The 27,569-nt window shown below is 53.0% G+C and overlaps 1 protein-coding gene and 1 long non-coding RNA gene across 6 annotated transcripts in view; one reads left to right on the top strand and one right to left on the bottom strand.

Annotated features, from left to right (window-relative positions):
• Window positions 1-1,637: 1,637 nt before the first annotated feature.
• Window positions 1,638-9,689, bottom strand: LOC107126578 (uncharacterized). 2 transcript variants are annotated; one of them, XR_001483130.4, is made up of 2 exons: window positions 9,256-9,689; window positions 1,638-8,011 (listed from the first exon to the last, which is right to left on the bottom strand). It is a non-coding gene; the product is annotated as an uncharacterized lncRNA (long non-coding RNA). The 2 variants fall into 2 exon arrangements; XR_010578744.1 differs by having other exon boundaries at window positions 1,638-7,313.
• PMEPA1 (prostate transmembrane protein, androgen induced 1) overlaps window positions 8,397-27,569 on the top strand; it is a 62,829-nt gene continuing 43,656 nt past the window's right edge. For 2 of the 4 annotated variants that reach the window (XM_005569431.4, XM_074005592.1), the window contains exon 1: window positions 9,855-10,395. In XM_005569431.4, the coding sequence (XP_005569488.1) occupies window positions 10,287-10,395 (109 nt within the window). In that variant the 5' untranslated portion in view covers window positions 9,855-10,286. Of the gene's footprint in view, window positions 8,540-9,292; window positions 9,411-9,854; window positions 10,396-27,569 lie in introns of those variants that run through there. The other 2 variants (XM_065523342.1, XM_005569432.4) reach the window with 2 other exon arrangements.

The raw sequence follows: 27,569 nt of genomic DNA, 5'->3' as shown, positions 1-27,569 counted from the left end.
CTTCTCTCCCACTTCCCACTAGCACAGGCCTAACTTAGAACATTCTTGGAAAAGAAACGCTGAGTACTCGACAAGTATTGGGATAGTACAGTGGTTAAGAACAAGGGCCCCGGGAGTAGACAGACCTGGATTTGAATCAAGCCCCACCACCTCCTAGCCACAAGACCTTAGAAAAGTTACCTTGCCTCTCTCTGCCCTGGTTTCCACATCTGCAAAATAAGAATAATAATGGTGCCTAATTTGGTTTTTGTGAATATTAAGTTATATAAGACTTGTAATTTTGTTAATATTAAATTGCATGTAATACATGTGAAATGCCCAGAACACCACTTTACACATAATAGGCATTTCATCAGTGCTATCTGTTCTTCTTTGCTGTTGTTGCTGTTGGAGGCAGGGTCTCGTTCTGTTGCCCAGGCTGGAGTGCAGTGGCACAATCATAGCTCACTGCAGCCTCAAACTCCTGGGCTCAAGCCATCCTCCTGCCTAAGCCTCCCAATTGACTGGGACGACTGGCATGCACCAAGACACCTGGCTGATATATACCTGTCTTTCTTTCATTTTTTTCCTTTTTTTAAGAGATGAGGCCCCACTACCGTTGCCCAGGGGTCTCAAACTCCTGGGCTCAAGCAATAATCCTGCCTCAGACTCCCAAAGTGCTAAGGTGCTAAGACTACAGGCGTGAGCTACTGCGCCTGGCCTGCTGTTGTTCTTTATTGCATGAACAATTGCCATTTATCAAACACCTCCTATGTGTTAAGCTCTCTGCTGAGAACTAGTCTTTGCAATAATTATTCAGAAAGTACATATTGACTACAAACTGGGGCAGACCTTCCTCAAGGCACATGGGTACCTCCCCGTGGAGCTCACACCCTTTTAGAGGAGATACAATAAAAGCCAGGATGGGGAAGAGCAGTGGGGAAGAAGGGGAGGTAATGCTGAGCCACCTGCCCATGGTTAGAGACGCAGCAGGCCTGGGACTCCCGACGCTTCCCTCCTGCCTTATACCTGATCTAAGAAGGCCCTGCCGGGCACACAGTAGATGCCCAGGAAACGTCTGCTGAAGGGCTGGAGCCTCACAAAACCCTACTGATACAAACAGGCTCAGCGAAGCTGAGTGACTTGCCCAAGATCCTAAGAGGTGGTGGAGGAATCGCCTTTCCCAGAAAAGGACAAGCGCTTCGGAGCCACAGCCGCAGGGCTGCAGCCCCTGGGGACCCTGAGCCTTTAAACCCCGAAGCCCAGCCCGAGCCCGAGCCCAGCCCCGCAGCCACCACGTGGATTTAAAACCCACGCAGCCGCCGGGCTCCGGCCCCTCTCCCACCATTGGTCGAGGCCGCCAGCACTTGTATCCAATAGATCTTGCTTCTCCCGGAATCCCAACTTGGGATTGGCCCGTTTGCTGTGTCATTTCGAGCTGCCCATGACGTCAGCCTGTCTGGCACCCCGCCCCCCTTCGGTGTCTTGACTGCTGTTAAAGGAGCCGCAGGAGGTAGGACTTGAGAGTTGCTTCAGAGGCGCTATTAAGTAAAAATTTTTAAAAATTTTTCTAAATGAATGCTTATCGTAGAAAATATAGCAAACAATATGAGAAATATATTGCATTTAATCCATTACACAAAGCTGACCACTGTTAATATTTTGGCAAATATCATTTCAGTCCTTTTTCTAATAATATTTTTGTACAAAGTTGAGATCAGTTCTGCAGCCTATTTTTAAATTTAGTTTACATGGGACTTTATGTCGTCAATTTTTGAAAACATGGTTTTGAACAGTTTTATGATCACTGACTTATTTATGCATCCCCTATTTGTTTTTAATTTCATTGCACTTTTGCTTTTACAAATGAAGACAGGATCAACGTTCTTCTCCTTAAAACTCTGTTCACTTCTCTGATTATTTCCTTAAGATATGTGGTAGAAACGGACCTACCGGTTGCAAATACTCATACTTTAAGGGACTAGTCCACATTGCAAAATTGTTTTGTGTTTATTCATTCAGCAAATATTTATTGGGCGTGACCACATGCCAGTCACTGCTAGGGGCTGTGGACACGGAGAATAAGACAGATGTAGCCCGTGCTGCCTTCAAAGACGCAATGCCAGTTTCACTGCCTTTAAAGCCAGCTCTTCTTGGACACCGATTCCCAAGCCCTAAACTGAGGACAGATTCACTTGGCCTGAGGGCTACCTGTGCAGATGGGACAAGACCGTGTCTCCAACCCTGGCACAGAGATGCAGGTGAAGGGCACAGAGTGTTTTCCTGGTGCCACCCCCTTGCGGGGACTGTTGGACACTGTCATGCCCTGTTCCTCTGGGCTCCCACAGTGCCTGCCTGGCATTCTGGATGCTTTGCAGACACCTCAGCATTTGTTCCTAGACCAGACACTGGGGACACACAGGACACAGTCTAGCTGGGGCGAGATACTGAAAGAAGCCACTCACAAATTCACACACACAAAATTATAATTTGGGATAAGTTCTCCAAAGGGAAGAAAAGGGTCTGTTTGTATTTTGTCCAGGACGGAGAGCCCCTGGAATGCACAGTGTGTAGTGTTAATCAGTCTCCCCTCCTATCCGTGGGGGGTACATTCTGAGACTCCCAGTGGATGCCTGAAACCTCAGATAGCACCGAACCCTATATACTCTGTTTTTTCATACACGTGGATACCTACATTAAGGTTTAATCTATAAATTAGGCATAGTAACAGATTGACAACAACAGCTAACAATAACACAGAACAATTATAACAATATAATGTAATAAAAATTATGTGAATATCATCTCTCCCTCTCTCTCTCACACTCTCAAAATATCTTACTGTACTGTACCCACTATTTTTGGACCTTGGCTGACCATGGGTAACTGAAACCTTGGAAAGGGAAGCCATGCATGGGGTGGTGGGGGCGGGGGGACTACTGTAATTAACTTTTTCAAGAGATTGCTCCAAGCCAGGCCCTGTGCTCAGTGCCCTGTGTGAATTCCCCATGTAATTCTTGCAGTTGCCCTATGTGTGGATACCTGTCAGATCTCCACTTTTAAGTTGAAGAAACTGAGGCCCAGAGTAGCTCATTCACTTTCTCCAGCAAGGGCACACAGAAGTGGTAACATATACTTGCCTGACCCCGCCGTTTTCCGCATGCAGAATTCAGTTTTTGGGGAAATGGGCAGATGAGTGAGTAAGCCCATCAGGGGGAAACTGTGGAGGCAGAGCTGGCCTGCGCTAGTCACTGTGCAGTCCCACGGCTTGTTGCAGCGCCTGGCACGAGGTATGGAATAGCCTCCGTGCCAGGTGAGATGCCCAGCATTAGCACTGCACACAGCCAGGCAGACACAGTCATGTCGGAGTCCTCTGTGATTAGTGTGGTCTTTGCTGTCACACCCAGCCCACTCTACCTGCTTCCCCTCAAACCCAGCAGCGGAACACAAAGGGCTAACCTCTCCTAAATCTCTCTCATGTCATTGAGAAGCATAGTTTTATATTATTAATTACTCCTAACAACAGTACAATGTGTCATTTGTGACAAGAGAGACGCAGAACACTTTGGGTTGGTTGTTTCTGGTCCATGAAGTCAGCTTGAATGACTAATAGTTCTTTCTGAAAGTGTTTCAGACATGAGTTAAACATCTGGAATCTTCCATTTCCCTCTCAAGCTCAACCTGTGCTAGAAAGGTCTGTGTATTAAGCTATTTAAGGTAACCAAAGACCCTGCGGGGCCTGGGCCGCTGTCAGGTGCTGGATGGATCCTAGCTCAGCTCTGCCTTTCTCTGGCACCTTGAATCTTCTCCAAGTCATGGCCCTCTCTGGGCCTCAGTTTACCCATCTGTCAGAAGACCAAATTGGCTCTAATGTTCCCTTCTGTCCTCTCCTTCTGCCCACCCCTTATCTCCCTGCCTGGCTTCCAAAGCCCTGTCTTTTTGGGAAGAATCCAGTTCCCTGCTGAAATTGAAAAACTGGACAGAAGAGAACGGGATGGCACCCTGGGGTGGAGGTGGGGGTGTCATCTGTGGCCAATTTAGCCGAGCTTCTTTGGATTGCTGTTGGAGAACTCAACCATCTGACATTTGTCCAGCAGCAAAGCTCATGTATCAGTGCCTAAACAAACAAAATGCAACCAAGAAAATGTGCACACACACGCACAGATGACGCACAACACACGCATACCCTCACGGCAGAAGTATTCACATGTGTACCCCACACATATGTACAACACCACATGCACTCTCAAACGCTCAACACAGACGACACACACCACACACATACAAACACCCCCACAGCATGAATATGCACATGTACGTCCCACATATACATGCAACACACACACACAAGCTCACAGTGTAGACCACACATGCACAACACGTCCTTCTGGCTGAGACTTCTGGTTCTGGTCGATACCATACAAACTCTCCTCGCTCTTTTCGGTAGGTGCTAGCCCAGATGACTGGCTTCTGGATACTCGGTTGGAAGGATACTTGGTTGGAAGGATACTTGGAGGTGGAGAGGGTGAGTGAGCGGGAAGACTTGTTAGCTGGTCATGAAGGCAGCCAAAAATGGGATTTGAGTGTGTTTGTGGCTAGGTGCCCCTCCCGCATTTACTCCAAGGAGGTTTGCCAAGCACCCACTGCAGGCCAGACTGGCCCGCCTGCTGGAGCTACCAATCAAGTGGAGGGGATGCTGAACTCACAGACACCGAGTCCAGGGGCCGCTGGGCCCTGTGCTGAGGCCTCCCGACGCTGCCTCTCCCTCACTGTGAAATCCTGCTCCTCCCTGTTCAGTGGCAGAGGGGATGCGGGTTCAGTGAGCTGAGCAGCCTGCCAAGGCCGCCCACGCCGGATCCAGAGCAGGTGCTGACGGGGCCTCTCTCACCACCCCAGCCCCTCCAGCCTCACTCCGCTGCAGAGTCAGCTGCCCTCGTTGTCGGAAATGAGTTTTTATGAACGAACACCACCAGTGGTGAGGCCAATGGTGGATCCCAGGGAGCCTCCATGGAGCCAAGGGGGACAGTGCCAACCGAGTCCAGTAGGATGGCTAGGAAGGACCCAGTCAGAGGCAGTGAGGAGGGAGAGGGGGTGCATAAGGCGTCATTTGCTGAGGCTAACCCATGGGCTTTGGGGCCCAAGTACTGGATTCCCATCCCAGCTCCACCTCATCCTTAGGTCCCTGAGCCTCAGTGTCCCCATCTGTCAAATGGGAATAATATTAGCTTGGACTTCAGAGGGTTGCTGTGGGGATCCAGTGAGCCAATTTCTGGCTCACCGTAGGATCCCAATGCATATTTGTTGAATGACTAAGTGGAAGAATGTGAAGTGGTTAGAACAGGGCCTGGCACGGTGCATGGGCAGTGCCCAATAAACATTGGCTCTTACTAGTGTTTAAAAGTAAAACAAGAGAAAAACAAAACAAAACAAAACACAAATGAAGTCCAAAGTTGCTAACCTGTGAAAGTTGACAGCTCCAATTAACCCCAACCTAAGGAACAAAATGAGCCTGCTGGATGCCATTTCCGAAGGTGCTAAATTGGGAGGGGAGGTCACTAAGTTGCTTAAGGTTTCCCAAGACTAATTCTGCAGAGGCAGCTCCGTCCAGGCAGGCCAGGGGGTGGCAGGCAGACCGGGGCACAGATGGCCCTAAGAAGGGCCTCTGCCTTGTGCCCACAACCGGCTCCCCAAGCAGGACCTTTGTTGGCTCAGCCAGGCACTTTCCACAGTGGCCAGCCACCCTCGGCCAGCGGGCACAGTCAGGACATTGCCAGCCACCCTCGGCTGTGGCCAAAACCCACACTGACTTCCACGGGGTCCCAACTGGCTGCCAGTGGGGGCCTGGCATCTGAGCAGGACTGGTTACAGATTTGCAGGCCCCCGTGTTTAGAAATTGTTAACTATTAGGAATTTCAAGAGGTCAACAGTAGAGAAGTAAACTAAACCAAAAAATAAAATAAAATAATACAATAAAACCCCGACCCTTCAGAGCATGTGACCCTGGCGAGTGCAGGGGGGCTGCCCTCCCACAAAGCTGGCTCTGCGCCCAAGTCTGGCACAGCACAGAGGCGCGGCGCCGCTGGGAGCAAAGCCCCTTTACCTGCTGAAACAGGACGTTTCCTCTGGAAATATCCCCCCTGCCACAGATTAAACCCATGGGCAGGGCGGATGGTGGCACACACTGTCTGGAGTCCCAGAAAGGCCTGTCTCTGCAGTCACCTGTTTCACAATCCATTTGCTTCACACACCCATTTCACAACCCCACGGCCACAGCCAGGCCGGGAAATGTGTCCCAAACTCTAAACCTACTGGGACCATGAGAGTCTCCTAGTTCCTGATGCCCCCACCGGCCTGGCACCCCCTCTCCACTGTCTCCTACATGCGCAGCCCACGTCTCCCCAGAGAGGAAACCCAACCCTTTGGGCTCAAGTCGCCTCCAAACCCTCTCCCTTTATATTCTTCCCAGGTTTCGTCTCTCTGAAATTACCACCTGGACTCATCTTTTTACACATGTGATGTCAGCCTCACCTGTGAGCCTCAGTATGGCTGGGGCTGCACCTGTGGGTGGTCGGTAACTACAGGTGGAATGAGATGCCACCTCCTCAGAGAGGGCTTCCTTGATCTCACCCCAACTCTGGCCTTTGGCCTGTCATCACCATGTCTGAAATGACCTCCTGACCACATTGGCCTATGAGTTTGCATGTGTGTCTTTAGTCCCTTTGTCCCTCACAATGTCACACGAGGTCAGGGAGTTTGTTTTCTTCCCAGCCCTGTGCCCAGTACCCAGCACAGAGCTTCACACTGACTAGGAGCAGAATGTTTGTTGAATGAGTGAACAAAACCTTTCTTTTACCTCTGACTTGTGGCCTTCTTCCCAGGGACTCAGGCCTGCCCAATCGTGGTGCCCCTTCCCCACTCCCACTCCCAGCGGTGAGCCCTCCCTCCTCAGCCCATTAACACCTTGGCTGTGCCCATTTCCCCTGGGTAGAATCAGGGAGTTGTGACCTCCTGTGCCTGTGCCTGACAGTGGGCTCTGCCCCTCATGCCCAAATTGCCGGCATCACAATCCCTGGCACATCTAGGGTTACCAGATTTCACAAAGAAAAACACAAGCTATCCAGTTAAATTGAGATATACTTATACTAAACATTATTCATAGTTTATCTGAAATTCAAACTGAACTGGGTGTCCTGTATTTAATTCTGGCAGTCCTGGGCACACACGAAGCCTCCTGTGAATGCTGGCAGTCCAGCCTATGCTCCTTCCAAAGCAATTCTCCTTTCCTACTGCCCCGTCAGGGGCCCTGTCTGTGCTGGAATCATCATTCTCCTCATCTGTAAAATGGAAAATAAAATGATAGTGGTTCCTCCCTCCCAGGGTTGCCAAGATGATTAACATAACAACTAAGATGTATCCGGCCCCTTCTTCTCTATTTGCAAGGCATCAATCCCTTCATTCCTCGCAATCACACCATGTGAAGGTGCCATGAAGCCACCCATTTTGCAGAAGAGGAAACTGAGGCTGGAGAGGTGAAAGCACTCAGCCAAGGTGACACAGCTGTGTCCCACTCATCTTTGGGTGACCCTCAGGTTTGGACCCTCAGTTCTGAACACTGCCTTAAGCTCTCCAGACAGAATCAACTTTGGAACTAGTGCCAGAGACCACTAAGTCAATCCCAGGTGATACCATCAGCACTCAATAAATGGTAGCCACTGCCATTGTCGCAGACAGATCAATGGGAGGTCAAGTGTTGTGGGTAGGTTTGGTTTCTTTAATCCACTGAATTAACTGGTTATTTTTGCCTGCTGGCAGTGCAGCCTCCATTGTGTAAATGCCATCTCACTTCCAAGACAATCAACGTGTGACTTCTCCCAGCCAGACTAGCCAGGTCTCCCGAGACTTCCCGGAGGGCAGGGGCTGGGTCTGGCATGGCTGAATTCCCTCGGCTCAGGGTTGCAGCTCAGCCAGTTAGTTGATTGAATGAATGAAGAAATGGCTGAAAGCAGGAGTGGTAAAGATGACCTCCTTTACCCTAGGAAGTGAATGGGACCCAGGTTATCTCAGGCCCAGCCAATATTTGCAGTGGTCCCCCAAGGGCCGCTCAGGACCCCTCAGCTTTTCTCTTAAGTTGCAGAGGCCAAACTGCAGCAATATTTCCCCTGATAAAAGACACGCTGATGATACTGCCCCTTCCTCAAGGCAGGGGCTGAGGGAGCCCAGCTCACAGCAGGGTGCCATCTGGGGTAGACCCTGGGTATTGCCCCACTCCTGGGCCAGGGCCTGGGTCCTGATCTAGTGCTGGCTGTGGCTCCAAGAGTGAGCATCTCCTCTCAAACAGAAGGTGGTCAGTGACTCTGAACCTCCCTCTGGGCTGGGCATTCTTGGACTCCTCCAAAGAGCCTGGACCAGCCTGAGCCACATCCCTGGGCTTGACTTCTCCGGAACAGGCCTCCCAGTCTTTCTGGGGGAGCTCTGGCGGCACCGCTGTGCCTGTGCAGGGAGAGCAGGAACCCACTTCCTGCACTGGCTTTCTCTGAAGGATGAATTTACTCTGGTCTGGGTAAGTTCTCCCCTGAGGCCACCTTCATTTCCCAAATTCCAGCTTTTCCTTCTCTATCCAAACTGTTTACCAACACAATAACACTTTTTAAAAGCTTTTTTTGTTTGTTTGCTTTGAACACACACTAAGTCCCCGCTAATTACTAAAACTCCAGGCATTACAGGAATATGTGGATATTTAAAGAATCAGGACTATGTGGGAGAGGGAGAGGCAGCACCCCAGGGTCCTGGGTTGGAACACAGGCTCCTCCACCGTGTGACTTTCAACAAGCAACTTCCCTGACCAGCTTCCCGCTCTGTAAAATGGAGAGAATGACATTCGGCCACACTGAGTCGGTGTCAGGTTGAGTTAATATTTGGAGAGTTTCTGGCACAGGTAGGTGCTCCTTAAGTGCTTGTTAAATAAGTGAAGCTTTGAGAAAGTGTCTAAGAGGCGACCCACTAAATTCTTAAGAGGCTGGAGGTGGGCCAGGGAGGGGAGGTCTCTTATGTAATATTTTAATATCTTTTTAAACCAGAAGAATGTGTTCTTGTAGCACTCCTGTAATTAAAACTTAATGAAATAAAAGTACACCCCTCCCGCTCATATCCCTTTTGAACTCCGGCGCCGCGCCCCCCAGCCGGTGGCCCCTCGGGCAGCAGACAATGGGTGTGGATTCGCCCCAGGTCCCGCCGGCTGGGGCGGCGACGGTACACCAGTCCCCGACAGCTATTTACATGACAAGGGCTTCCGGGCGTGTCTACGCGAGTTCCCGTCTTTCCTGGTCGTCCTCCTTGGGTTCGGGTGAAAGCGCTTAGGGGCTCAGTGGGCCATGATTCCCGAGCTGCTGCAGAACTGAAGGCGGACAGTCTCCTGCGAAATCAGGCAATGGGTGATCCATCTTGGGGGCTTCCTCCCCCTTTCTCCAATTTCTCTTCCCTGAGCCCCCAGGGACCTTGTGCTCCTCAGAAGACAGGCTAGCCCCAAAAGCCTGGGTCAAGGACCCCAGGGACGGGGCCGAGGGGAGGGCGCACCAGCCACCCGCCCGGGTGCGGCTGGCACCGAGTTCGGCTCCCTGGCCGCGGGCGTGCGCCGGGCTGGCGTTCCAAGCTGACCGCCGTTGGGGAGAGGGCACAGCGCCCCTCCTCCGTTGCGCGGGTGCCGGGTCTACGTGGGCCGCCTAGCTCTGGCCCTTTAAGAGCCCGCCCCGTTTCCCGTCACCCCGCCCCCCGGCTCGGGGAGGGGGTGCGGGGGAACCTCGGCGGGGATTGGCGCAGCGCGCGCCCCCTCCCCGGCCCCCGCGCGGTGGGAACCGGCAGCCCCGTCTAGCGCTGACGTCAGACCGTCTGCCTGCCTCCGACCGCGGTCTCGGAGCGAAACCCGATCTCCTTGGACTTGAATGAGGAGGAGGCGGCGGCGGCGGCGGCGGCGGAGGCGCTCGGCTGGGGAAAGCTAGCGGCAGAGGCTCAGCCCCGGCGGCAGCGCGCGCCCCGCTGCCAGCCCATTTTCCGGACGCCACCCGCGGGCACTGCCGACGCCCCCGGGGCTGCCGAGGGGCGGCCGGGGGGGGGCGCAGAGGAGCGCGGTCCCGCGCATTGAGCCCCGCGGCGCCCCGGGAACTTGGCGGCGACCCGAGCCCGGCGAGCCGGGGCGCACCTCCCCCGCCGCGCGCCTCCTGCATGCGGGGCCCCAGCTCCGGGCGCCGGCCGGAGCCCCCCCCGGCCGCCCCCGCGCCCCCCGCGCCCCGCGCCGCGCCGCCGCGCCGTCCATGCACCGCTTGATGGGGGTCAACAGCACCGCCGCCGCCGCCGCCGGGCAGCCCAATGTCTCCTGCACGTGCAACTGCAAACGCTCTTTGTTCCAGAGCATGGAGATCAGTGAGTGACCCCACGCCCCCCTCCCCGGAGACTCCGTCGGGGTCGGACCCTATGTCGGGGCACAGCTGCGGGCGGGGGTCCGGGCCGTGCGCGCCCCCTCGGACCGAACGCTCTGCGCCCCGGCAGCGTCCGCCGCGCCCCGGGCGCGCCCTCCCGGCTCGCGGCAGCTGGCGGCCGGCCCGGCTTTGTCCCGCGGCGCTGCGAGCCTGGCAGGGCCCCCGCTGTCCGCGCCCCGCCCGCCCTGACTCGGACCCGGGGCCCAGCGGCGGCGCACGGCGCGGGAGGGCTGGTGCGGGCGGATCCGTGAAGTTTCCATTTTATTTCCCTAAGGGGCAGTCGCGATGGAGCAATTAGGCCGGCTCTTTATCAACTTTGGGCGGGGGTGGAGGGGCGTGTGAGACACTGTCTGGTCTGCGAGGTGTCTGGGGCTCCGGGCGTGTGTCTGGAGTGTTCGCGGCGCTGTGTCTCGGGCTCTGAGTGGATGTCCGTGCGTCTGTGGAGTGTGCGTGGCTGCGTGGCTCTGTCTGGGTCTTCGGCGTCTCTCGGGGTGTCTGGGGGTCTGAGTCGCGGTCTTGCCCAAAAGTGCGTGCCTCCGAGTCTTCCTGCCTCTCTCTGTGTGTCTTTCCCGTGTCCGGGCCGGGGTGCCTTTCTTGAGCGTGTGCGTCTTTCTGGGGGTCTGGTCTGGCTGGGCCGGATCTGCGGACCGTGTGTGTCCAGGTGTCTGAATCCAGGGCTCAGCGCTGGCGCGTCTGGCCCAGCGTGGATCTTGAATGTGTGTGTGTCATTGTGCCAGTGTCTGTGTCCCCGACGCACCTATAAATAGCCTCTGTCTGGACAGCTTGGTTCAGTCTGGCTGAAGCCGTGGTTACAAAGGAGTCAAAGTTTGGGGCTGTTTGTGTTTGGGACTGCCTGGCCCTAAAAGGGGTTACTGGACCAACGGTGGGGAATGGGGTTTTGAACCTTGTAGCTAACGCAGCCGCCTGTGCACCCAAAAGTTCGGATAAGTAAGTCCGAACCTCCTGCACACACAGCCCACCTAGGTGGACATTTGGCTGAGCAGGGAATTGAACCACCACCTCCCGGGTTCTGGCTTCTAGCTTCTAGCCTACACCTTGTCCCCCAGCCCATCTTTTCGGGGACCTTTTGCTTCCCAGAGCTTTCGTTTCCCCATTCCCACTCTGAAGAAGCACCCCAGGTGAAGGGGCACACAGCCCTTCCCTGCCGGGGCCATGCTGCCCCTAGCTGGGGCCCGGAGCTGGGAAGCAGCCGCCGTGGAATGAAGGCAGTGTCTGGGCAGCTCATAAGCAAGTGTCCGCAGGCGGCTCCCAGTTTGTGGCCCCTGAGCCTATACAGTGAGCTTTGAGTGGTAAAAATAACCAGGCTCGCTGGGCTTTGGCGGTGGGTCCTTCCATCCATCCACCTGGACACTCCATCCCAGCCTGGAACGGATAGCTCTCCCCCTACCCCCTCCAGCCGGCCTGCGCCAGACCAGCGAGGTGCCAGGAGGACCTGCCCAGAGCCAGCGTTTGCGGAACCGACTTGCCTTCCCAGAGGCCTTTTGTGAACTCAGGAGGCTAATGAAATGCACGAGGATGTTATGAAAATCCGTTCGCACACGTTTGGAGAGTCTTGCCTTAGATGGATTGCTGCTTCAGGGCCCTGGTTGCCTCACTTTTTGCCCTTTGTTCTGTAAAGCTGCCTTGGGGACCTCCTGCTCAAGGGGCACACATCCTTGTGTCACCCTTATTCCAAGGGCTGGGCACAGTGCAGCATTTTACTCTTGTCTCTCTTTATGGTTCAGGACTTTAAAAAAAAAACAAGCATAGTTCTTATTTCTGTCCTCTCTTAGGCTCTTCAGTCCTTCATGATGTTTTTGAACTGACATAAAGGCCTCTTGCTAAATGCCTTGCTGCCACCCTCTGCACTTTGCCCGGCCGCCCCTGGCAGCCTTTAAGTGAGTAAGACCCTTGGGGTTAATACCTGGAACCCTGGCTGGTTCCAGCTGGCCCCTGGGTGCCCCAGTTAGTCCTGTGTTCTGTGTATACACAGCCCCCTACTTATTGAAAGAAAGCTGCAAGGCGCCAGGGAACCAACCAGTCTTTAAAATGCAGGTATACTGTAACTGTTTGTTTTCATCAGATTTCCCTGAAGGACTAGGGTGAGGAAGTAGTCAGGCCTGGTGTCTCCTGGAGTTTCTTTATACCAAAAGATAGGAAGGAAGCGAGGGGAGGAAAAAAGAAAGGAAAAAAGCTATTACTTGGTTTTTCTTTTAACTAGTAGTGGCTGCTGTTTTTCACCTAGTACATGCTGGGAGTTGTTTGCAACTAGAACTTGATGGATGGTTTGGAATTGGGCTTTGAGGCAGTGTCCACGTGGCTCCTATCCTGTAAGATACCTTGCTAGGTCCTTAAGCCCTGATGGGCCTCACTCTCCTCATCTGAAGAATGAGACGGTGATGGATGAAATCTAAAATTCTATAGTCTTTCAAGATAGGGCCTCTGCCCTGCTGAGCCTGGCTGGAGGTCAGTGTGCTGGACCCGGCTTCCCACCCACTGCCGATTCCCGGGTGTGGTCTTCAGCTACCCCAAATTTCAGACCTGAGAGGAGCCTGCGCAAGCTCGGGGTTCACATCCCTGGCTTATAGATGAGGAAAGCCCACTGTGGAAAGTTTTGCCCAAGGTCCAAAACCCACACCAGCCCCAGGCCAGGGTGGTTTCTCTTGGACTGCACACCCTCGCGCCTCTTGAATTTGGAACTTGGGCCCCAGGGCAGGTCCTCCTTGAAATTGGGGGCTGGAGGAAATGGTCAGAGCCCCTTCGTGTCTGCTCTCAGGATGTTGAATGGAGTGGGCTTGACTGTAACAGGATACTCCTGGGGCCCCATTTTTTCTGAGAGTCAAGGGATGAGGTTGCTGTCTGGTGGCAATTCAGTGTTCCCAAAACATACCCGTGGGAAAACCCTTTCTTTTAAAAAGCCAGGGGTCCTGGGATTAAAAGCAGGCAGCACGAGTGACAGCCTAACAGATGACAGCCTGGAGCTTGACGCGGCTACTTTTGAGGAAAGGACTCCTGGCACCCGGTTTTCCTGGCAACCTCATCTACCTCATTTCAGTTCAGCTGCGTCTCGGAGAGGACCCCCTGGTCTTTCTCCTCTGGCTGTTATCTCAAATTTGGGGCCCAGATGGATGCTAAGTTGTCTCTCTCGGGAAAAGACTGAACCTGGGGCCATCCAGTGTCTGCTCAGGCGGGAGGCATTTCCTGAGGGTCCTGGGAGGTGCCCCTGCCCTGGGCCCATCTCTGGTGGTATCTACGGTGACAGCTGTCTTTTTAACTCCACCCACTGGCCAGAGTCACCGAGCCTCTGATTCCTCTTCTCCAGCCTGTTCCAAACAAATGTGAGAAAATATCAGAAACTCACAGGGCACCCAGGTTTCCCTGGGTTTGCCTGGCACATGCTGTTTTGACACTTGCTTGAATCAAGTGAGGGTATAGAGACAGTGCCTTGGCACTGTGACATTCTGAGCCCAGTAATTCTTTGTTGGGAGGCAGGAAAGGCCGTCCTGTGCTCTGTAAGGTGTTAGCAGCACCCCTGGCCTCTGCCCACTAGATACCAGCACCCCTCTCCCAGGTTCGACAGCCAGAAATGTCTCCAGACATGGTCAAATGCCCCTTACTGAGACCACTGTTTAATCAATTAGTGGTTTCTCCTAAGGGGTTTGAGGGCCAGAGGGCAGCATCTGCGTTGCCAGGAGACCCTCAGTTCCCATCAGACGTCCATCCCTGTGAAGGCCTGTGGCCACTCCGCAGCCACTCATCCACTCAGCTTTCCTGAGTGCCTGTTGTGTGCCATGAAGCAAAGACAGGGGCTTGCTCTTGAGATGAAGTTTTCCCGTTTTCATCTTGGATTTGCGTTTCTAAGGAGAGACCCCGGCGTTAGTGAAAGCTGATGTTTTGGATCGGGGTTAAAATACAGACGTCTAACACCAGCTGTTCTCCCCTGTGGGCCCGCTAAACCCTGGGACTTTTCACCCGCAGGTTTTCTGACTGTCTGGGTTTTAGGTTGTGGTGTACTAAGGGAGTTATTAAGGGAGTTGAGTTCTGTGACCCGAGTCTTAGGTCAGACAGTTGGCCGCAGCTTCCCAGGAGGTCTGGGTTAAGCCAGCTACACTGCCCAGTGTGACCCAGGGTCGAGGTGAGTTTAGCGTTTGTCAAGGCACAGAATAACTAATTGTTCCTGTACAAACACACACACGCCTGTGAGTGGGTGCTTGCATGCGCACACGTGCAGACACACACACGTGCACACACACATTCATACACAGGCACGCACAGCTTCTACTCCTGTCGGTCTTTCCTGCCCTCTTCTCTTTGGGTTGGGAATGGTTAAAACTTCTGACCACGTAAGAAGGGGGAAGAGTGCACGTTCTCCCCTGTAAGTGGTGCAAACGTATGCACTCTGTCCGAAAAAGAAGGAAAGTGGAGCCGTGTGTGCTGCTGCCCAGGAGAAGTGAGGCTGTCGGGAGGTCCGTGGAGGCTGGAAGCGTCTACAGCAGAGCTGCCTCCCTCAGGAGCCCCAAGGCAGCCTCCGTGCTGCAAGATGCACCCGCCACCAGATTGCCCCAGAGCCACGGGGTCAGGTGTTCCCACATGCCTACCCCCACCATCTCCACTCCCAACTTGGCCCAGGGCCAGGGAGTTTAAATGTTTATAGTCCGGTCAATAGTTTAAAAGCCAGAAAATGTTCAGAGGAGGGTGCTGGTGGCAGGGTCCAAACCTGAGGATTGGTGTGGCCTTCTCGCTTCAGGTGTTCGCATCCAGAGACCAAGTTCACAGGCACCCCGGGGTCTGGGATCCTGCCCAAAGAGAGGGAACTCTTACACGGTGAATTTCGGAGGCTGTGCTGCTGCCAGCCTCGGGTTCTGTATGGTGCACATGCTGAGAGAAGGAGATTGAAGCCGAGGGCCCATTTTTTGCTTTTTACAAAGTGTTGCGTAACGCACGCATGGTTGGGGCACGTGCAGGAGCTGTGCAGGAGGCGGACCTGCTCCTCATGCACCCTCTGGAGTGACGAGGATGGTACCATGCCATGCCAGGGGCTCCCCGAGGCTGGGGGAGCATGGCTCAGGGAAGCAAACTCAGTTGTCTTTGGGGTGGGCTCCAGGGAACCGGGGGCAAGAGTCCAGTTTAAAGGCACTGTGACCAGTGCTCAGCCCACCATTGCCACGTGGGCCCTGAGTGGCCAGATCTTTCCATTCCAGGGCAGCTGAATGGTTAGATTTTGACATAAAACTCCTGGGTTTTAAGTGTGACAGTTCCTTTTGTCTCCCCTGTCACCAAGAAGCCCCACAGAACCTGCTGGCAGACCCCATCTGTCCCATCAAGTGACCTGCCCTGCTGTGGGTGGGTTAGGAGTGTGACTGAGGGCCAGAGGGATGGAGATGTCAAAACTTGCTGGTCCCATCCCCTTTGTGCTCCCCTTCACTGTCACCTGATAGGTCTGTAAAGTGGGGTGATAATGGCCCCTGTGCTGAGGGTGCCGAGAGATTCTGGCTGTGTGTGGCCTGGTGTCTGGCGCAGCTGTGTGTTCGTGGAGGTGGGCGGTGGTGGGGCGGATTGGACTCGATGGTCCTTTCTGCCTGGTTCCCTAGCGGTCACTCTCTAACAGAGTGCCTAGTGATGAGAAGGCCTTCACCAGAAAAAGGTTTCCCACCCTCGGACTGGCTGGGAAGGTTGGAATCAACAGGCCCATCTGGGGCCCATGGCCTTGAACATGGAGGTAATTGACTATCTGTGTAATACTCCTTGTCCTTACCAGGTCCACTGCAAACCTGGCTGGCAACGACCCCAGCTTGCCTGTTGCCGGCCCAGGAAGCCCCAGACAGTCTCTTCGGGCCTGCCAGCAGGGTTCCCTTAATCCACTGCCAGGCTTGGTGGACAGAGGCTGGAAGAGGGGGTACAAGGCAAGGCACAAAACAGTAGCTTCTGATGGTTTGGGGCTTCCCTTTTTGAGAATCAATTGAAATTTTTAACAGGTGAGCGTATGAGAGGCAAACCATTGAAAGAAAGGCCCTGATCTCCCCTGTCCCCATTGACAGGTGCAGCAGCGGGAGGGCCGGGGAGGGGCTGGTCTTCAGTTTCACTTCTGCTCCAAGCACTCCTTCCTGCCTGCTCCCCGGGGTGGGCTGCACCCCTTTGCGAAGCTGTGATAGTGCCGAGTACTGACAGTCAACCTCGTTTTCCCGTTGGATGACACTACAAAGCCAAACCTTGACACCTCAGGGGTCTCGTCAGGGTCTTGTCAGGCACTGGCAGAACTGCTGGTCACCAAACTGGGAAAAATCCCAGAATGACTTACCAGCCAGGGCAGGGGCTTCAGCACCCTGGGGTGGACCTGGAAGAGCTTGGGGCATCCCCAAGCTATCCGAGAGCCACAGAATGGCTTCTCTTTTCTGTTCCCCGGGTGACTGATGGATTTTTGTGCTTCTGCTTTTTTTCCTAGCTGAATGTGAAGAGATTATTATGTGCCAGGTATTAGTGAAGCATTTTTCTCAGTGTTCAAAACAACCCTGAGAGAGCTACTGCACCAATTTGTGAATACAAAAATGGGATCAGAGAGGGTAAGATACTTGCTCGAGGTCACACAGCCAGGAACTGATGCTCCATTGGGACTCAAACCCAAGCTCCCTGACCGTGCAGCCCACATTCCCAGGCTTTCTTTTCCACCACATCGACCTCCTGAGCTCCAGGGCCTTCTTTGCAAGATTGGCCATTGCAGTGGTATTTTAGGCTCCCAACAGTGCAAGCCCATGTTGGACCGTTTGTTAGGGAAGAACACATAAGAATTGGCCACCTCTCAGAGCAATTGGGTCCATTCTACTCTGGCAAGACACTGGCTGACATTCATTGGAAATGCCTCTCCAAAACACACGTGCCTTGCCAGACTGTGTGAGGAGCCGGTGTCTGTGTCTCCAGCTCCTCTGTGCATCTCTGACATACCAGCACCAGCAGATGTCATGGCAGGGGTTTAGGGAGTAGCTGGGGAATGTTCCCAGGGAATCAAATGTAGGCTTGATAGGGGACATCACTAGACACAGCCTCCGCAGGGGCTCGGCGTTCAGCACCATTTGCCACGCACCTCTGACCTCCTGTGCTGTTCCCAGGGCCGCAGAATGTCAGGGAACGACACAGATGAATTCCTGCCCTCTGCAAGCTGCCGCTCTTGTAGGGAGACAGGTGAAAGAACACGAGTCATTTCAGAAGGGTAGCTGAGAGGCCACACTCAGAGGCACCTTCAGGGCCTCGCCTAGGGAGACCCCCAGCCTGGTGTCCTATTTGGGGCCCACAAGCACCCTGGTCTTCCTCCTGTCACACCTGTCATGGCAGTAATCCAATTTTTGTGTCATTAGCTGTGCCATGTCTGCTTTCCCCCCAGGCACCAAGCACAGAGTGGTTGTTGGTTGTGTCCTGAACCTGGTAGGAGTCTAATATGCACTGGATGAAGGGAGGAAGTGGGCAGGCGAACTTGCAAGAGATTCCAGATTCTTGTGTTCAAGATACAGGCTTTGAAGACCTTCATTTCGGGGGTGAGCGTGGTATCCTCCTGAGCCTCCAGTTGACCCTCTGTGAAGTGGAAGGAAGAATGACATCTGTTTTATGGGGTTGTCAAGACTGTTACCTGAAAAGCACCTCTGGCACAAAATGTGATTTTTAATGCTCCAAAGTTTCCACTATTTGGGGCAGGAAGCTGTGCCTGAGTTTCATACCTGCCCTCTCTTGTAGAGCTAAGGGACAGGTACAGAAGTCAATGCGCACCCACCTCCCCTGCACCTGCTCCAGTTGTCCTGTGTGGCCAAGGTTTCACAAGTGATGGCTTTAGTTCTACAAAGGCCATCAAATGGCAAAAATGCATTGCCAGGGCTTGCTGCAAGCCCCCAGAAGGAGAATTCCTAGCGTGGTTCTTCTTGGCACACACTTGCTGCAGACTGGGAGTGTCCTGGGGTTAATATCCTCCTCATGGAGGAAGGTGGAGTTTGCTCAGAGGTGATGTTGAGATGCCGCACGTTGAACCAAGCTAAGCAGCTATTATGACTCAACTTCGGCGGTATCAGGTGGTGATCAGCTATTCCTAGTGCTCCAGCACATTCTAGTATGTATTTGTTGTTAATGGGGATGGGGGTAGGAAGAAAGGTGGCTTGGAATCAGTCCCTGCCATAAACTAATAAGGAGTCAGAAAGGTTAGAAGTATAGTCTGATTTTCTTCTTTTTTTTTAATTTTTTTATGTCTTTTATTTATTTGTTTATTTTTATTTTTATTTACTTATTTTTTTTTGAAATGGAGTTTCGCTCCGTTGCCCAGGCTGGAGTGCAGTGGTGTGATCTCAGCTTACTGCAACCTCTACCTCCCGGGTTCAAGTGATTCTCCTGCCTCAGCCTCCCAAGTAGCTGGGACTACAGGCGTGAGTCATCACACTTGGCTAATTTTTTGTATTTTTAGTAGAGACAGGGTTTTGCCATGCTGGCCAGGCTGGTCTCAAACTCCTGACCTCGGGTGATCTGCCCACCTCGGCCTCCCAAGGTGCTGAGATGACAGGTGTGAGCCACCATGCCAGGCCCCTTTTTTGATGTCTTTTAACTAAAATCTTTTGTGATTGTTTCAGTGGGCTTGGGAAATGGCTCTATGGCAGGAAAGAGAGTTTTAATTATTGGTAGCAAGTTGAAAATCCCCACTGGCTCGGGGATCTGGATGGTGGATAAAGGTTGATTGTGACCTCCACAAACCAACTCTTCACCATCAGCAAAAAACACCTCCCAATCCTCCTTGGCAGTGGTGCTAGGCTCCCCCCAGGCTGGACGGCCACAGCCAGAACCAGCTAGCGGTCGTGCAGTTTCGAGATGCCACTTTGCCTTTTAAGCCCTAAGAAACCGTCCTATATCCTTTGCCCCCCAATATAGGCTTTTGGAGTTTCAGGGGAGGTGGCTGTGCCGTGTGCTTATTTGTGTTGATAGAAGTTGCACGATCTTGACACCAAATAGATCAATAAACATTTTGACGGTGGAAGCAGAATTATTGTGTGCCTCAGTTTCCCTGTTCCCCAGAACATGTTCTGTAAAGCGTGGGCCTGTGGTGGGGTCTGTCAGTGGCAGCTGTCAGCCTCTATTGTCATTGGCAGGTTGTCATGGATTCCCAGTATGCAGGTCGCATCAGCATCAGGAGTGGAAGAGTCTCTGCTGGTCCTTAAGGTCTCCAGGAGGGGCCGGTTCCATCGCTGGCTTTGGGAGCATGAAAGTGACAAATCCAGCCCTGAATTTGTCTGAGTGTCAGTGGTTAAGAATATAAAAAGGTGTGTTTTCATATTTAGAGCCACATATCTTCAAGTATATACAGTATACATTTGCATTTTATGTATGATATATGTAAAACATGGACTGTCAAAACATGTGAGTTCCAACCGCCGAGGCTGGGAGGCTTCTCTGAGGTCCCTTGTTGGAGTCCACCATGGGCATCCCACCTCCCACAGGTGTGTCACAGGGCAAGCTCAGGTGAGTCTGACCTTCTCCCTGCTTTGCCCTGGGTTCCCCCAGGCAGGTGAAATCAGATTTTCCAGGCTGTGTCCTCAGCAGCAAGAGAAGTGGGAAGTTGAATCAGTTTTCAGAAATGTTGAGCAAATGCAAACTGCTCTTTCCCCCAGGAGGTTTTCAGCACCAGTGGTCGCAGGTGCCTGGTTGCCCCTCTGCTCATCTAGACCAGATCCCGAGAGACTACCCTGCACCCCACACGCCTTGCTCAGCCTGTGGGGCAGTCCTGGCACCTGGTAGTTGCGCAGGGAGAGAGACTGTGGCAGGGTCCAGGGGCTTTTTAACACAGCTGAACCTCTTTCTAGATGTGGAGTCTTTGGTCAGCTCCTTACGCTCCCTGATCTTGGCTGCCTCATTTATAAACCAGGATTTATAATTGCTGCACAGAGGTGATTAAATAAATTGTCTTTTAAGCACCTATCACAGGGCTGATTCTTAGTAGATACTCAATAAATGGCCACGAGGGTGTTGGTGCTGATGGTAAGTAGGGATTGGTGGTAAGCGGGCCAGCTGCCCGAGAGTGTGAGTTGAGTGGAGCTCAGGTTGGCTCCCTCTTGCATCAAGCTGCCCACTAGACTTGCACATCCCTGATATGGGTGACACCCACAGACTGCACAAGCTGTCCCGTAAGGTTCAGATGCCCAGACAACAAGATTCGGTTTGAGCCCGTGGGGTGATTCTTCCCAGAGGCCACACTTCCTTTAGGGAGGCTCAGAATTTGCATGGGGCCACAGCAAACGCCTTTCTTCATTCCCCTGAGTTATGCAGCAGGTAACAGAACTTCGATCTGAAACACTTCGTGGATGTCAGTTGAGAGATGGCGTGAGAGTTTGATTATGGTCAGTGATGTGCTTCAGACTCCCAGAGAAGGGAGAATCTTGATGTCCTCTTATGGCTGCTACATTTAAGGAATAAAAAATAAAAGTTAATACAGAGACTTTTGCCAAGTCTGTGTGTGTGTATATCTATATGTACGTGCTCACGTCTTAGGATTTCTGCAAGGTCCAGAACAGCTTTTTCCAGAAGAAGGTGGAAAGTGAAGCCAGGGAACTTCGCGCAGGTCTGGGAACCCTGCAGGAACTTGGTGCCTGCCCCGCCTGTTCCGCAGATTCCCCTCACCGGGCTGAGCTGATGTCTGTAGCTGGCCAGAGCTCTAATTGCTTTCCTAAAGACAATTTAGTCGGTAATAATTCTATAAACCTCTGAATCAACTTTGCGCAAACACCCTGAGTAATTTCTTTGTTCTTTTCTTTCTACTTTGTAATTGGTGTCTGTAAAAGCCAAAGGTTTGGTCTTGCGGAAGGCGTGATTCATTTATTGGTGTCTGTGCCTCCTCGTTATTGAGTCATTTCAGATGCCATCTCAGTGAGCCAGGGCTGATTCATATGGGGCTGAGCTTAGAAGCCAATAGGGTCACGGCCATAGGAGGAAACTGGTTTTCTAATCTATTTATGATAGGGGAGAAAGAGGCGGGTGTATTGAAATGATGGAGAGGGTGTCATTACATGGGTGAATATAACCGATGAAATAACACCAACCAGCTTTTAAACACCACTCCATTTGCTGCTGTTGATTGTTAGGATAGATCGCAGCTCAATGCACTCCTATCTCGGGTGTATCTCTCCCTGTGTTTATGGATCTTGATCTCTGAGCAGGCTGACACGGGAGGGATACCCCCGCCAAACGTGGAGGGACGTTTCAAGTCATAAGCCACAGATGCAGAGAATGTTGCCTCTTTAAAAAATGTATCAGCTGGACCTACCATGAAACACATGTTTAAATGTTTAGGCTCACGTGTAAGGGAGCCTCTGCCCCATTTCCCACTCATTTCTCCAACAATGACAATTACTAGATGTTTGCGGTTGTTAGTTCTTTGCATTATTCTCCAAACTGTGAACTTACACATGGTGCCACTTATTTTGCCTGATTTTATTAGTTGCTTTGGCCCTGAATTGTCACTGTCCTCCCATCTAGAGGGTAATCAGAGTTGCTTGCCACATGGCCCAGAGGTGTAATTATGAGTCCAAATTCCAACTGTCCATATAAATCTAGGCTCTGCCTGCAAGGGGAATATTTCTTCCTGCCGTGCTTTCCTCTGGTTTGTTCCCCATCTGCATAGCTGCACTGCATCCTCCACTCTGCATCGGGGAACAAAGGCCTGTCTCAGGTAGTTTTGAATATCCAGCTCCTAGCCCAGGACCAAGTGCAAAGCATTCCATTGGTGTCTGTCTAGCTGCTGGCTGGATGGCTATGAGAAAGTTCACTGGAGGAGAAATTTGCCAGTAACCCTGTAGAATCCAGCCAGTATTTATTGAGCTGTCTGGTGACTTTCAAAGTATAGATGAGGGATGTTGAGTGCACAGCATTTGATCGGCATCCCCCATTTGCTGCCCATAGCAGACATTGCTAATCAATTGCACCCTCCATCCTTGCTGGGCTCAGATCCTCACCGAGGTGGTACTGCCAGTGTCTGCTCCCAGTCGGGGTTCAGAGAGGGCTCAAGTGATGACACCTGTTGGCCATCGGGATGTGGATGATCCTTATGGAGGAAACTGGAAGTTGTCGGACAAACAGCTGACTAAAAGACTAGTGGGGGCTGCAGAAATCCTGGTGCATGCAGCCACCAGGACCAACTCCCATCTGCTCCTCCTTGTCACCCTGTGTGAGTCCCAAGGCAGTTCCTTCCATGAGTTCTACGGACATTCCCCACCTGTGGATGGCTTAGCCCCACACTTCAGCTGCCATGTAGCGGGGACCGTCCAGCACTTTAGTGAAGCAGCATCCAAGTGTGACTCCAAGAGCAAGGCTCCCCAAAGAGCATGACTGCCCGGAGTAAGCGTTATCCTTGGTTCCTTGACAGTATGTTATTTTTCTTTTTTAAAAATCAAGGGTGAAAACGGAAATATGCACAGAGGCCTCCATTTTCTCTTGCCAGCCTTTCTACACAAAAGTCTTGAGCTCTGCTCTTCGAGGCATTCCCTTTCACTCTAGTGAGAATGAGCTCTGGATCCTTTTCCCAGAATAGACTCGGGGGGGAATTGAGGGTGGGGTTCAGGAACAAAAACAAGAAAGGGGAGAATCTGGGAAGCAGTTAGTATTTAGGGAATGAACCTGACACCCAACAACTTTATCTCCTTGATTGTTTTTCTGGGTTCTTGCCTGTGACATCGTGGCGTTTTGAACCCTAGTGATTCCTACTGACAGTGGCTCAGGTGCTCACTGAGCACTTTGCACACTCTGTCTCATTCATCCTCATGGCAACCCCGTCGCGTGGAGGAGGAGGAGCTGAGTCATTTGCCAGGGATCGCCCAGCACACCACAGAGCAGGGTTTGAACTTGGGCTGCAGTGTCTTGGCACAGAATGGGAGGGAGAGTCACAGAGAAGCAGGACCACTGGCCAGCCCATGGTCAAAGGGGAAAGTTCTGGACACAAGGTTTTCCTGGCATTCCTGGAGCCCCAGGGGCGCCCGGGCTCATACCTCTTTCTTCCTGAAGCCTGTGCCTCACTCGGCTAGGCAGGGATGAGCCCACCTTCCCCTGAGCCTCAGAACCGCGTGTCACTTGGTTTAAGGGATGGGCTGATTGGGGGCCTCTGCTGCTTCCTCCTCTCCTCCCATCCTCCACACACTTCCCTCCTTAGAAGGGTACCTACAGTGATCCCTTGGGCTCAGAGCGGGAGGGAGCAGAAATTGTCGGTAACAGGTTGCACCTGAAGGGAGAAAGTGGTCCCTGTGACCAGTGGGGTGCTTGGGCAGGATCTGAGCTCCCCAGGAGGGGTGAGGAGAGAGTCCAGAGAACATCTGGACTGGAGGGACCCTCTCTAGCCTTCTTCAAAATGTGGTAGTTCTCAGTCCTGGCCGCATATTAACACCACCTGAGGGGCTGTGGCGGCACCCCAGACCCACTACCTCTGGGATGGGGCCTGGCCAGCTGGGTTTCCTAAAACCCCCCAGGTAATCGCAGGGTGTGGCAGAGTCAAGCCCGCTGAGCTGCCCCCAGCCCCAAGCTTGCAGATGGGTAAGTTGAGGTCTGGTGATGGGGAGGAGGAAACTCAGGCCACTTTTCAGCCACAAAATCCTTCTGGTGCTAATCAGAGGAGTACTGCTAGGCCAGGCACAGTGGCTCACGCCTGTAATTCTAGTACTTTGGGATACAGGTTTTCACCATGTTGGCCAGGTTGGTCTTGAACTTCTGACCTCAAGTGATCTTCCCGTTTCAGCCTCCCAAAGATTACAGGCCACGGCGCCCGGCCAGGCCTGCAGTTTTAAGCAGGGCAGACGGATTGTGAAAGGGCCAAGCTGGGCTGGAGGTCTGATTCTCTAGCGGTGAAATGCCAGGTGCCTCTGTGGGGAAAACATTTTGTAACCTGAATCTGGAACCATAACGGGTACCAGAGACCTGGGCGTCTGTCCTAGCCCCGGCCAGGGGGCCCAGGGTAGTGGCAGAGCCTTGGAGACTAGACAGACTCCAGCAGCTCTGGGGCTGGGTCAGCCCATCAGCCACTGATGCCAGCCCCACTGGGCTCCAGCCCAGAGCCACCGCCTGCCGGCCTCACCTGGCCTGCATTCCTTTGTAGGGAACGAGGATGTGGGTGACCCCAGACGGGTATGAATCATGTCTTGGGGAGGTGGTTACTCAGAGGCGGCGAACACCGAGGCTGCCTTCCTCCCAGACAGCGTGGACCTCAGCGTGGAGCTTCGTGTCCTGGGCTTGGGGCATGGCTGCTGAGGGGGTATTGGAAGAGCCTCGTTGGAGTGAGATGGGCTGACAGGCAGTGGTTCCTCCGCTCTCCACTCTAGCATGCTCTGAAGAAGAAAAAGAAAAGAGCAGTGTGGCTGCGGCACTGGGATGCCAGGTCAGTCACGGCAGCCTCACTTACCAGCTTTGTGGCTCTCAGGCCTGTTTTTCATCTAGAGACAGAAGTGCTGGGAAGCAGTCCTGACTTCCTCCTGTTGTGAGGGCAACATGGACTCCCGTACCCTTATTTCCCGAGTGCCTACCATGTGCCAGGCACAGCACCATATGCAACCCTGCGAGAGTTACTAGACCTGTCTTACATGGCGCTACATGCAACCCTCCAAGAGCTACTAGACCTGTTTTACAGATAAGGAGACTGAGGCTCAGAGGGCAGAAGTCAATTGCCCAAGGGTAATTGGCTCGGCTGGATGTGGAACCCGTTGCACCCACCTGTGCCACCCTCCCATGTCAGTTCTAAGAAATCTACAAACACAAAGCAAACGGTAGCCCATGAGAAAATTGGAGATGGCACGTGGATGGGCATTTAAAATTTAATAGTTCCATACTCACGTGAATGTATGTTAGGAAAAATATAACAAGCACATTGTCGATTTCATGAGTATTATTGCTTAAGATCGGGTTAAGTAATAAGTAAATCAATTGAATATTTTCTTTCAGTTGAAAAGAAAAATATTGAAGAATTTTAATTCCTTTAATGGGGTACTTGGGTATGGCAAAAATCAAGAAGGCTGAGAGTGTCATCTGGGAGCTGTGTCCCAAGCCCCTCGTGGGTCTTTAATCAGCAGTTACAGATCCGCTGCTCCTCCTGCAGGATGGAAGCACTTTGTTCTTTGGCCTTTGGAGGTCACCCAGCTATGTGAAGGTCAGGGGCAACTCGATTCTAATGAGATCAAGGTCACAGGGTCATGTTGCCCTCAGGAAAGTGGTAGATGGAGTTCTGTGGCCCTGCTGCAGGGCTGGGAGGTGGAGAGGTGTGGATGGAGAAGGACCTCTTGTCCTCACCTGCAGAGAAAGCTCAGAGATGCTCCCAGCTGGTGATGGGACTCCAGCCTGAATCTCAGCCTGCTGGTGATGATGGACAGGCCAGCACTTCCCTGGGTACTTCTTTGGTGGCCCGTCACCACCCAACACCTCACAAGGCTTGCAGAAGAGCCTGCTGAGACTCAAAGAGTGTCTGTATCCTGCCCCAGGTCACAGCTGTGTGGCATCCTGATCTCTGTGTATTTTTAACCAAGATCTCAGCGTTCTCTTTTTGTAATGGAAAAAAAACAAAAAACGAAAAACTCCATAATTTAATTGTTTCACAATGTCTGAAATGGGTGGATATTCTGCAGAATAGGTCTGTGACTTATTATCTAGCCTCCTCCTGTACCTTTTTAGCTCTGGAGAGAGGGAAAGACAATTGGAAGCAAGTGAAGAAAAGGGCTCAGGTGTGTCCCAGCCCCAGGCCTTGCAAATACACCTGCTGTGTGCTGGCCCCCACCTACACCCAGTTACTGCTAGGAAAAGTCCCGGGGCGGGGAGGTGTTGGGGAGGTTCTGCTGCCTGTCTGGCTTGCGGTTTGGCAGACCTTCCTGGACGCAGGTCTCAGATCCTGGGCTTGGGTCTCATCCTACAAGAACTAGGGGGAAAGGTCGAGGAGGCAGCTCCCGAGCCCACTGGCTCTGACTTGTGTGGGGCAGGGAGGGCACCTGGCACTCTGTGCCTGCTCTCTCTGCTCATCCTGTGGGCCTGCCTCCTACCTGACTACCTGTCTAGGAATTTTTATTGCAGCCCACAGAGGCACTGCAGGTCGGCTGGAATGTGAGATCCTGGCCCTGGGAGGCGTGGGGTAGGCGGGCTTCAGACACAGCTCCTGGCTGCTGGGCAGGGACGCGGAGCGAGGTGGCCACCCCCTGGCCTCCTCACAGCATAAGCGTGGACATCGTGGGTTTGCCGCCTCGGGACTTGTCTGGGTTTTGCCATGTTTCCTTATGCCCTGATTCTGCCAGGTTAATTCTGATGAGGTTTTGGTTTGACCACTTCCTGGGACACCTTGACCCAGAACAGGGATTGAGATAAACAGTTGATTATGATGAGTCGTGAAAGCCGGAAAATAGTCCTAATACCAGCAGCACTTAGGCAGCCCCCCTGTGCCCTGAGACATTGCTGAGTGCTGTCCTATAGTACAGAATCCTCCCACTTAGCCTGGCCAGGATCTCTGCCTTTTCTCTCCACAATGAAGAGTATCGAGGCAAGAGGAGGTGGACGGAGATTGCTCAGGCTCCAGGTGACCATGGCTTCCACAGGCCGCCCTGCCAGTGGCACCCGCTGGCATGGGGTGGGACAGCCACTTGGCCTCCTCTGCATCTGACAGCCTCAGCCCTCAAGGAATTAAATCCTCCTGGGGCCAAAAGTGGCCATGCTTGTGACCCCCCAGCCACAGGCCAGGTACAGACCTGGGCCCTTGGAAGGAGCAGTGGCCTGGCAGGGAGGGGCTTCAGGGGACCGGGCTCAGGAGTACTGGGTACCCTGGTCATGAGGTGGGAGCTTCAGTCCCCTGTCCCAGCCGCCCTGTGAGTTCCTGCCACCAGCCCTGACAGCCTATTGCTTACCTGCCCCCATGACTCTTCCCACACCTGGTGGGCTGTGCCTTGGTGCCTGCAGCTGCCCAAGTCCAGGTGAGGCCACACCCCCTCCATAGGGAGTAAGTGGTCACCACATAAGAGTGTCCTCCGGGTTGCATCTCCTCTATGAGCCTCTGTTTGTTCATCTGTGAAATGGGGATTGTAATAAGCTCCCAGTACACGGGGCATCGTAAGAATTAAATGAGACCGTTTGTGGCAAGGGCTCAGCTCAGTC

The sequence above is a fragment of the Macaca fascicularis genome, chromosome 10 (genome assembly GCF_037993035.2).
Source record: "Macaca fascicularis isolate 582-1 chromosome 10, T2T-MFA8v1.1".
NCBI classification, from domain to species: Eukaryota; Metazoa; Chordata; class Mammalia; order Primates; family Cercopithecidae; genus Macaca; species Macaca fascicularis.
The sequence above is the reverse complement of the archived record's forward strand: the minus strand, read 5'-3'. Positions and strand labels throughout refer to the sequence as shown.